Below are 12,527 nucleotides of genomic sequence, written 5' to 3' on the forward strand. Positions count from 1 at the left end.
ACAAATTGAAATGTGTCATTGTTCAGTCGATATAATTAGCATCGATTCTCCATTTTACTGATCGTGTCCCATCACTGGCTCATATTGTTTGATATGATTCTAATCAAGCTAAATATTAATAAGAGTAATAACTCACCTTAGAGGATGGAAAAAAAACAAAAACTAAGTAACTCACACACTCATAGCCCTGCACTAGGGAAATCCTATATCGCGATTGCCATGGATTGGACACACCCATAGTCAATCACCTTTAATAGGTAACCAAATTTAAATTCTTTTTGACACCGGTTCCGACCGTTCCTGTTTCCCCCAGAAACTTCTGTCGACTCAATGCAAAGTTTCCGATTATACTCTTAGTGCCGCAATGGCACCAGTTTAAAAACGTATGGCAATCGCACATTTTCATTAAATCTCGGTCTTCGTCGCCAATTTCCTATGGAAATTTACTATTGCTGACGTCGAGACAGCTATCATTGGCTCCGATTTTCTGACCTATTTTAATCTACTCCCGGACTGCGGCAACATACTGTTACGAGATGGTTCTACCGGACTTTCTGTTCCCGCCTCCATGTGTAACATAACTCAACTCAGCGTTAAAGCTGTGGTTTCTGACAATGAATTTAATTTACCTTTAATTACACCCAAACGCACGAGAGAAATAAATTACGGTCATATAAATGTTCCTCCCGGGTCGGAAATTACAAGACACTGTATAATTTTTTATAATAAAATTCCAGAAAAAATATTTACTAACAGATTCAAGCTCATAATAGGGGTTAAAGTATGAAATTGCCGATTTGTACTGAAAATCTAAATTGTTTATTTTTTAAATTTTTAACAAATTTATTTAATCAAAATAGTTGCCATTATTATCTATACATTGCTGCCATCTAATGGGAAGGTTATTAATGCCTTTGCGATAGAACTCCGACGATCTAGACTGCACAAACTGTGTGAAAGCATTTTGTACTGCCTCTTGGGAAGAAAACTTCTTGTCACGTAGATAATCACGAAAAAAATGGTAGTCCGTTGGAGCAAGGTCTGGTGAATACGGAGGATGACGAATGGTTTCTAACTGCAGTTCCTGAAGGGTCAAAATGGTTTCTCGTGCTGTGTGAGGTCTCGCGTTGTCGTGGAGCAATAATGGTGAAGATCGATTCATGAGTCGGGGCTGTTTTACTGCTAGTTTTGTCAACATGGTTCGGAGTTCGGCACAATAGACATCTGCCGTTATTGCTTGACCAGATCGGAGAAAACTATAGTGAATAACACCATGCTGAGACCACCAAACAGTTACCATTACCTTTTTATTGGTAAGTTTTGCTTTAGGACACTGTTGTGGCATTTGACCTGGGGTCAGCCATTGCATTTTTCTTTTCCGGTTATCATAAAGAATCCACTTTTCATCACATGTTACAATTCGATCCAATATTCCTTCATTTCTGTACCGGTTCAACAAGGCAACACAAGTTTCAACACGCGTTTCTTTCTGCAGATCAGTCAAACCATGAGGCACCCATTTTTCGTATTTTTTTATTTTATTGATTTGACGCAAGTGAGTCAATATTGTGGGTAAGGTAACGTTAAACCATGCCGCTAATTCCTGGGTAGTTTGACTAGGATCGGCTTCCACTATCTCTCTTAATTCATCGTTATTCACCTGTGTGGGCGGTCTTCCTCGTGGCTCGTTCTTTAAGTCGAAATTTCCATCACGAAAGCGTTTAAACCAAAATCGCACGGTGCGTTCATTAGTAGACCCCTCTCCAAACGCAGCATTGATATTGCGGGCTGTTTCTGCCGCGTTAGTTCCGCGTCGGAACTCGTATTCAAAAATCACTCGAATTTTCGCAGTATCCATCTTTCTTGTCTAAATTGAATAACAAAAACAATTGAAAGTCGATATTCAAATGTTTCAAATATAAAAAAAAAAAAATCACAGAAACCATTTGAAAAAAGTTTCATTCGAAAACCTCAAACCATGAAGATTCTATGAAAATTCAAAGAACCTATTGCAATAAAACGCCAATTTCATACTTTAACCCCTAATATTAAAAACGTAATAAAATAAGGAAAGCTTATTATAAAATCAATGAATATTTAAATGATACGAATGCATTTAGTAGCAATAGAGCTCCTTGTGAAAGAGTTCCTCCAGGGAAATACTGCCATCTTACCTATTTCTGCCGCCAAGTAGTAATGTAAACATTACTGTGTTCCGGTTGTGAAGGGTAAGGATGCTGGTGAAATTATGATCATATGGAACTTGTCAACTTATATCTCAAATCTTTGCAATTTAAAGCTCTGAATGGACACGCGTGTCGCTTACCATCAAGCACACGACGTGTTCGTCCCGTCGCATGCATTTTATTTTAAATATCTCTTTTCGTGACACACACCAATTTATTTATGTAAAGATGATGTGATAAAAATTCTCACCAAGATGCATAATGTTATTGCCTGTCACTAAGACTTAATTTACGCACTTGGACATCAATTTAATCAAGCCCAACAGTTTCATACAAAATCAATTATTTACTCTTGAAAGCGGCGTACAAGCCTTGTCTTAATCAAACAAAGAGTTATTTTGCATGAAATTTACAAAATGACCGATCGCGAAGATTGAACGACCTTTTTTAGAAAATACTTTACTGCAATGCACTTTGTTTGTGATTCGCCCTGTTAAATGGTTCTGATAAAGTTGCAATTTTGAGCGAATGAAAGCGCAATCACAGGCAGTGCCGGCTTTATCTATGATTTGTGGAACAAACCGGTGCAAGGTGTGCGGCCCAAACACAAGAAGCAAGCGCGGGCGCAGTGTCTCAGGGGGCGCCAAGCACCGCCTCCAAGGAGCCTAAGTCGCCTCCAAAGAGCTTACGTCGCCTTCGAAGTGCCTACGCGCCTCCTAAGAGCCTGCGGCGCAAGCGACATGTACGGGCTCTTGCTTCCCAACATCATTTGTAATTGCACCTGAATTTCCGATCACTAAGGAAAATATGAGTATTCTATTTCGATCGCATGCCTACTAGAGGACGCTAGGTTATCAATTGCACCCAAGCGCTACATTGGCTAGGACCGCTGAACACTCGCGTACTGCGTTACAGGTAGGGGTGGGCGTTTAAACGAAAAGTACTTTAAAAGTCTGCCTTTTAAAATAAGCACATAAGCACGCTTTTCAAATTAAGCGTAAGCGCTGGTCAGTTCAATACTCAACAATTTCATTTTTTACAAAGTGCCTAAGTGTCAAGTCTCGCCATCTATGTTTCCTAAACAAATTAATTCGTCAATGTGAATAATAATTTCATAAATAAAAATAAAACTCGTGTTTTACAAATAAACTTACTTATCTTAAAACCTTTACTTGTCTACTCTTACTTTTCCCTATCAACACAACTTTGCAAGCTTTTTTTAACATAAAAGTCTATGCACTTAAACGTTTTTCTAAACGATTTTGTAAGCTTCAAGTTTTCATTGTGGAAGAATGGTAACAATGCTTAAAAAACTTTTTTGATGTGTTTATATCGCTCGCACAACTCGTTAAACAAATTGTTCTTGTAAAGTAATTTCATCGTGTTGTTCTTGTTATTCAAGGTGTTTTTGTTTTGTAGCCTTCAAAGGTCGTTTTTTTCTCATATCTCACATTGATCATTTATTATTCCGTTGGCTTTCTTTGAGATCGTGCCAACTGTTTTCGTCAATTAACTGTAAGTGTAAATGACCACATACGGTCACTGGCCTCCGAGTACGTTAACTTTCTTACAACGAAACTGTTTGTCTTTCTTTGTTCCTAGTTAGTTTTTGTAAAGGTTATTAATAATAGTATTTTTGATATTTCACCTAATGACTGACTTTTATAAGGAACCCATACCAATTTGCGCTCCGTTCCATTGCATCCATCTGAAGATCTAAACTGTCTGTTTCTAAGGAAAAGTGGTTCAATAATATGAATTGAGTTATGCCATGAAATTTTACATATATTTTTAAATCCTTTGCTTAAAAAGTTTAATTTAAAGTCATTAACTGCACAACAGAACATCAAGCACACAAAATGTATTTAGAATACTTTTTCTACTAAAGTTTTATTCAATATTAGAATTCACCACCATGATATTCAATTACTTTTTCGTGAAATTACTCCACTAGTCTGTTATAATTATAAACACAAAGATGAAGACACTTCGAAAAAAATTTTTCGATATTATGTACCTACTTATACCCTTTCTATTTCAAAAATAATCGTACTTAAAATATTAGCTACTTTTTAAACTCTTTTGTTAAGTTACGGGCCTAAACCCGGATGGAAGTCTTTGAATCGACTTCGCACCCAGGTAGGTCGCTGCAGAGATAATTGTTTTTAAAAGGGGGTTCATGGATAGTCTAATCCAATGTGTCTGCGGTGCCTCAAAACAGTCCATACAACACTTACTCGTGTGCTCCGCCTACCTAATACCTGTACAAAGAAAGATCTATTCAAAGTTAATAAGTGTAGTCGTAATGTAAAAGAAGCGTTTTTTTCATACACTCATAGCTCCGCTCTAGGAAAACTCTGTAACGCGGGTGCCATGGACACATACATAGACAACCACAAATTACACCCAAACTCACGAGAGAAATAAAATTTTTTTAAGTTAAATTTGCATTTTTTATAATTATAATATCAAGTGACGGGACGAACAAGTCGTGCGCCTGGTGGTAAGCGACAGTAGTAGTGCCACTCAGAGCTTTAAATCGCAAAGATCTTAGGGCTCTGCCACTGCGCCCGTGATCCTGAGACATAAGTTGACAAGTCCCACATGCCTGTAATTCCAGCACCCTTACCCTTCAAAACCGGAACGCAGTAATGCTCATATTACCGCTTGGTGCTAGAAATAAGTAAGGTGGCAGTACTTCCCTGCACGAACTCTTTCTGGAGCTCTACTGCATTGACACGATACGATGTTCCTAAAAACGACCGTAAACTCTTACGTTACACATACCCACAACTAAGAGTCCGAAAATGTATAATTACATTTAAATACGGATTTGTTCTTACGGACCTAGCAATTTAATGAAATAACAGCTTTCAATTGCGGAGCAATAATAAGATAAACCGTTGCACAGAATGCGCTGAGCATTATTACACTTTGTTGCGTGATCGTTGCGAATGACGCGGAAGAACACAAAATGCTCTACTTCACTTTTGCCCGTACTATGAGTGCTACATTTTCACACAATGACTCACTAAAAAGAACCTCGTTATGTTGACATGAAATAATGTAGGGGTGATCTTCGATCTATCGTAAGTACCTACTCCTATTAAACAACATAAATTACGTAAAAATTAGCTCGGCTATGTACCTGAAAGAATTTCCACGTTTTCTCTCAATTTTGGCTAGCGAACGTCATGGGTCAGCGACACATCATACTGTCAGATTGTGAATTTGAAGATGATGCCATTACTGTAAAGTACAATTTTCAACACAGAGTTTTGCCAGTTTTTATAATTCGAAATGCACTTTAAAATTTTAGATTTAGCAAATGTCTCTAATTCTGAGTTTGCCGTATTGACATTCTTGTAGATCGTTGTAATTAGAAAATAAACCGAGAGAGTGTTTTGATATAAAGGGCGTTAATTTTTTTATATGATACCAAATGAGGGAACGAACAAGTCGTGGCCTGGTGGTAAGCGATACGCCTATCCATAACACTTGCAGAGACAGAACTTTAAATCACAAAGAACTGACGCGCACTGCCACTGCGCCCGTCACCTTGAGACATAATTTGACATATCCTACGTGCCGTGTAATTTCACCAGCACCTTCAAAACTGGCACGCAGTACCTAATGCTTGCCAACAGAAATAGGTAAGGTGGCCGTACTTCCCTGGACGAACTCTTTCACAAGGAGATCTCTTGCTATTAAAGCATTAGTTATGGTATTTATTATTACTGCGTTGAATTTAAAATTGGGAATTGTGTAGTTTTTTTGGTATTTTAAAATACGATAACTGTGTATGATAATTGATAATATATTATCACAATTTAATAAATCGAACCTTTTGAAGACTTTAGCAGAGAGAAGAGTATTAGGTAAATTGCTCATTGATCCAACTCTGAACAATTTGAATAAATAAAAAAAGTTTAAACCTAATACAAAGATCTGTAAAAAGCAAAGGGAATTTCGTAAGAACTTTTAACCCTGTGACGATGTGACCTCTTTCGTCTTCATCTCACCTTTTTATCACATTTTTTCTAGTTCCTGGCGACTTTTGACGTTTTGAATCGTTTTCTAATTCTTTATCTTCGTCATGCTTACTTTGCTTCATTCTGTAGTTACTCCGTACAAAATTCAAAAACACAATGATATGAGTTTTAAAAACATATCACGGTAATGCGCTACGCTTCGTTTAGGTTGAAAGTGGTAGTTTTATTTATTGATTGCAAGAGATATGAAACTTAACACCTACAGTTTAAGGTGTAAATCACATCATACAGCTCGTACATGTAGTAATTGCTATTGTTTATTGTAAGATCCCAATGTCATCACCTTCAAGGTCTGCTACGTCGTCAGTTACTATCTTAAGAAACCCGTGCAGTGCGACAGTTTACTATAGATTAGGGTCACTTTCAAAACAATGAACAATTTTGGCATCATCTGTAGTGTTAATTTTACTAGTTTTATATTTAAGGTCAATAGAATTATGCCAGTCAGAGTATGAAAGTTGTTGAAAGAGGAAAAGAAATAGGTCATGACGTACTTTCCGCCTTAACTTATATGCGCAGTTTCTTTAATCTTTACGATTATTTGTTGAGTTGTGTTGATATATATGTTATACTACCATGATATATATATACATATTGTGAAAGACTCTACTAGTTGGTTTGAAGTGTCCCGGAGTGATTTCCGTACTCTGGTACTCGTATACAGTACAGGGAATTCGCTAGTTCCCTAGAGACCAGACAACGGTGTGATTATCTGGCTCATATTATTATTGATACAAAGATCCAACAACACACGGAACGTTCCATCGATCTGACTGGACTTGAACCAGCGTGTTTTGCCATGTGGGGGCCACCGTTTTTAGCAACTGAGTTAAAGACGGGGTTGTAGCATAGCCTTGGCGAAATTAAAGAGAAGGCTCGGTCCGCAAAGTTTTTTTTGCAAGATTTATATTGTAGAGATGTAAACAAAGAAAAGGTAAGGAAAGAAGAAGGAATGGCTGTAACAAAAAACAATGATATAATAACTATAAAACACTCCTTACTTAAATTACATGAGGATATGCTTATAGATGAATATAAGTAGACACCCCAAAAGGGCCTGTACTGGTAAATATATATATTGCTGCTTTATAAGCAAATTGGGTTTACATGATTGAAGGACACGTCTTTTCTCTTCGGGAATTTTGTACGGAGTAACTACAGATTGAAGCAAAGTAAGCATGACGAAGAAAAAGAATTAGAAAACGATTCAAAACGTCAAAAGTCACCAGGAACTAGAAAAAATGTGAAAAAAGGTTGATGAAGACGAAAGAGGTCGCAACGTCGTAGGGTTAAAAGTTCTTACGAAATTCCCTTTGCTTTTTACAGATCTTTGTATTAGGTTTAAACTTTTTTTATTTATTGAAATTGTTCAGAGTTGGATCAATGAGCAATTTACCTAATACTCTTCTCTCTGCTAAAGTCTTCAAAAGGTTCGATTTATTAAATTGTGATAATATATTATCAATTATCATACACAGTTATCGTATTTTAAAATACCAAAAAAACTACACAATTCCCAATTTTAAATTCAACGCAGAAATACTAAATACCATAACTAATGCTTTAATAGCAAGAGATCTCCTTGTGAAAGAGTTCGTCCAGGGAAGTACAGCCACCTTACCTATATATGTACATATACACAAAGCAACTACATAGTTTTTTACGAATGAAAAATATAGTCTAAAATTAATAACATTTTTGTACAGACTCCTCCACCGGCAGCAGCTGCCCGCCCCCAGAGCTGACCATGACCGAAGCTGATATAATCGTGGATCCTGATTCCGACGAGGAACCGGAGAGAAAAGACTCCCTTGACGTTCATGAAGAAGGTAGGAAAAGTCAGTCTTACTACATAATCGTTAGTTTGTCTTTTTGATTAATTTTCAGCTCGCACTTGTTCTATAATATATAGTCGTATAAAGTTAGATTACGCAAGAAACTACGAACTATTTACAACAGGAATCTTCGTAGATGTATCAATCATCTTTTTACCGACACTTTTTTAAAGGTGTAAAACAAAAAAAAATCTTAAAAATCGTATCGTTATCTGAGTATATATTACGCTAATCGTCTTATCCTTAATTTATATCTTAATATATTCAGCGAAATTTATGATTTATTTTTGAAAATATTCAAAAAAAACATTTGCTTGCCCCTTTGTTTAATGGGTTACCAGATAACTTTTTACGACTTTATCGTAAAAAAAGTTTTGATAATGTTTTTAGTAGTTCTTTCATACCTAATAAAATCATTTTTGGGTACGATCAGTCTTCAGACCTTTTTTTTCCATCTTCTAAACTTCAGACACAGACAAAACTTCAAATGGTATTCCATAATCATAAATATCTAATTATGGAAAACGATTGGTTGAGGTGATTGGTGGAACCAGTCACAAAAGTTATGGTTTTTTTCTATAGAAATAATGAAAATAAGTATAATGAAAATGGGGTAAATTAATATTTTTTTAGGAGTTTGATTTACGCTACAGATGAAATGGAGTCTTTTTAATAATTATAAAAATTATTAGGCAATTTTAAAATTTTATTAAAAATTTAGGAACTGCTGACTGCCGATAAAAAAGTTGACAAGTGCAATCCATAAGGGCTAAATTATAAAAATTTGTAACAAAGAAACCGTAAGAAAACATGATCGTACGTAGGCGCAATAACGAGGAACCATCCGTGAATATAAGCACCGACTAAAATTCGCCGAATGGTTCTAAAGATAATAATATATTTAGGTCAATATACGCAAGCTTGCCAGACCGCCAGGCGGTGGCTATTTCGTATTTCAACAAATATCTTCTTAATTATACAGTAAGGTCACAAGGTTTAGTCTCATTTTGTCAAAACACATTTTCTTCCTGGTTATAAAAATGCAGTAGGAAGATACCATGTTTTGCAATTTATTATGCTTACTCATACTTTTACATGTAGGTATATTGTAGTCATAATTTTGTTCATTCATGTAACACGGTATACAACTGTTGGAATATGGCAATTATTATAATTGGAACAAGCGCCTACAGCATGGTATTTTTACTTTTTTTTAGTAACTCCACTGGTAACTCCACTATTTTTGCGTTTATTTTAATACACTTTTTGTTGCCATTGATTTGTTTCTATTTAGACGCCAGCCAGTGGCGGATTTGCCCTAAGGCCCAGTAGGCCCGGGCCTAGGGCGGCCAGATTTTAGGGGCTGCCAATTGTGACAAAAAATTCACTGATGATCACAAGACATAACTCAAAGTACCTCAAACGCCTCCTACAACAATAATCTTCCTAAATATCTTGCGTACATTTTATGTATAAAATATATATATCTAATTTTGTATGAGAATGAACCCATAGTTAAATAAATAAAACCTAAAACCGTTTTAAATGTTTTATTTTAATCTGAACCCTCCGAAAATATTAAAAACTAGCAGCTATTATAGTTACTAAACTTCTAAATCGATTTCAATAAAAGTTAGTAATAAAGTAAATTCATTATGTAGTCTACCTACCAGTATATGATGAGTGCTGAGAAAGGGGCAGCTGGTACTGACTGCATGGCCTAGGGCCTAAGGTGGCCAAAATTTCAAATCCGCCACTGACGCCAGCTGAAAAACCTTTTCTTGAAGAACCCTTTATACTGAATGAAATGAAATGAATTTAAGGACCTTCAAATGTAACACTTTTGAGTATTTTGTATTAAATTTTTATTTCATGGACATACTTTTGGACTATTTACTCGTGTCATGTATTTGTTATTAACTTGTGACGATCCTTGATGAAGATAAATTTTATAATTATTGTGTATTAACAATTAAATTATTGATATTATATTATATTATTATATTATGTATGAAAAATACACAGTCATTATTTATTTATTAATTAGAGTGTATTTTTATGACGATCTCGACATAATTTCTTACACTTTGACCATGTAGTGCAATTTATACTGTAGTATTATATTTGAGAAATAAATAATCTAATCTAATCTGACAATAGTTCCACTACTCAACATTTATAATCAAATTGACCAAAGCGATGTGCGCGTCATCAATTGACCAATCGTATGAATCTTACACATTCTCCAATTAAAAATGTATTATGTTATAACCTACTCTCCAATCGTGGGTAAAAATAAATTGGTGGCATTGACGGTTTTTTTATATATTTATTTATCTATTTTGTTTCTGCACAGACGAATTGTACGATTGCTGACGAAAGGCGGTACCGCGTTGTTAGCACGACTGGACACGCCACACGTTTCTAAGGTTTTTTATTTAGTACACAAAGTCTATGTGATTATGTTTTCATGATTCCTTCTGATTTCTTTGGTAGTTCGGATGCTTGTATTTTACCCGAATGTGTTGTTCCTGAAGCGATCTACCTGTAGGTACCCGTGATTTCTGTATGTGTATATATACTGGGTGTTAACATAATATTTGCTTTACATCCAAAAGGTTGATGCCAATTTCTAAATTCGCAGAAATAAATAGCTGTATATAACATTCTGTAGGTGAGAGGTAAAAAACCATAAGTGCCAAATAGTAATTTTTACTACAGAGCGTTTAAAAGAGGCCCTTAATTAGGCATTGAAAATGAATCTTAATGTCAAATAAAATATATTAAATAAAGAACAAACAACAATAGGGCATAATATCTTTACCATTGCAAAATTTTAGCATCCTAAAGCAATATCGAGTTCTTTTCATTCTTTTCAAATGTTTTCTTCGTAAAATTAAAAATAAGGTATTTTATTAATAACTATTGTAACTATAGTGAAAAAATAGGGTAGTTTGCATCAGTATTAGACATAACTGGTTGAAGACTGTACCACCTCAGTCAACCATGACCATGGGACCTGTACAGGGCCCGTAACGTCGGTTTGTTTGAAAAAACAAATATACGCGATTTAAATCCGGAAAAATAGTTTCATTTCCTATCCTAAAGCAATGTTTGTAAAAACATGTAAATCCCAAGCTATGGACATGAGGTCCTTTACTTCTCACCTACAGCAATTAGTATGGAACAGCTGATATATTTATCTCGATTTCTCGTAGTAAATGTTGTTTGTATTAATGGATGGAAACACTCCCTCTCTGTTGTAACAAAATTAAATTAACAGCCTGTATATATTTTTTGTCTATTATACACAAATAGAACCCTATACTTAATTGCGCTACATATGTGACCTTTTCCTACCTGATCTTTAGTGTCTGTTGTGTTATTTTATTATACACCAGTAGTGCCGCCTTTTTACCATATAGGGAATTTAGTTACGTTCTTATATGTGCGTACTGACGTGCACTACGGCAATAAAGCTAAATAAATTACAATTTATTGCATCAATTGCTTGGAAGACAGCAAATGACGTCACACACCGCCATTATATATACGTTTCTGAATTTACAGTATATAACACCTTTAATGTCCAATTTGACCGTAACAACCGCCTTCCGTGTGTGATATTTATTATATTTGTAACGTAGATTGATATATAGATAAAAATTTTATTCACTTCCATGACTTATTTACATAGGATCCACTAAAACTAATACCATAATTATTATTATATTGAACCAGATATAACTAAATAGTTTTGGAAGTCCTGGCAGTGAAAAGGCGCTGGCTCAGCATAAATGCCGCAGTTTCCCATGACGCTGGTATTATATATATACACACAACAAACAAAATGTATAACAAAAAAACAAATGTATACACACAATGTATGTTACGTATGTAGATCAGTATCAGTGTTGCCAGGGCCCTTGAGTCGAAAATTATGTTTTGTTAACTCAAACGTTACATTTTTGCTGCAAAAACATTGACTTTACAAAAATGAAATTTAAATTTTTTTTTAGTCAAAAATTCTAATTATAAACGATATATATTTATATACGCATAAATCTTCAAAAAAAATCAAATAAGTTGGTACGCTCAAGAAAAGCAAAGTTCTAACAAGTAATTTTGGTTGATATCATTTTGTTTGCGCCGCTGCGCCTTCTCTGAGTTACTTTAGTGTCTAATTTGGGTGCATTCGTAAGCTATTTAGGATTTACAAAAACAAATATACCTATAGTTGAATTTTGTAAAAGTCATTGTTCTCAAAAGTTACAAAAATTGCCTCAAAAACAGAAGAGAGAAGCTTTAAAGTTACGAAAAATGTAAGAAATATAATCATCTGGCAACACTAATGAGTATTTACTCGTTTTCGGTGTTTTACCTTTTTATTTCATGAAAAGAGAGCTATTCTTAGCATTAAAAATGTATATAATCATCTACATAGATTAGAAGAG

General features: G+C 35.0%; 1 protein-coding gene across 2 annotated transcripts in view; it reads left to right on the forward strand.

Annotated features, from left to right (window-relative positions):
* The window catches only part of LOC113232777 (PDZ domain-containing protein 8-like), a 92,002-nt gene that overhangs the window by 75,184 nt on the left and 4,291 nt on the right, over positions 1 to 12,527 (forward strand). The window contains exons 20-21 of one of the 2 annotated variants that reach the window (XM_026467563.1): positions 7,945 to 8,067; positions 10,430 to 10,482. In XM_026467563.1, coding sequence (XP_026323348.1) covers positions 7,945 to 8,067; positions 10,430 to 10,449 — 143 coding nt within the window. In that variant the 3' untranslated portion in view covers positions 10,450 to 10,482. Of the gene's footprint in view, positions 1 to 7,944; positions 8,068 to 10,429; positions 10,483 to 12,527 lie in introns of those variants that run through there. The other variant, XM_026467562.1, reaches the window with a different exon arrangement.

This window comes from Hyposmocoma kahamanoa, unplaced genomic scaffold (assembly GCF_003589595.1).
Source record: "Hyposmocoma kahamanoa isolate Upper Pololo Valley unplaced genomic scaffold, ASM358959v1 78, whole genome shotgun sequence".
Lineage (NCBI taxonomy): Eukaryota > Metazoa > Arthropoda > Insecta > Lepidoptera > Cosmopterigidae > Hyposmocoma > Hyposmocoma kahamanoa.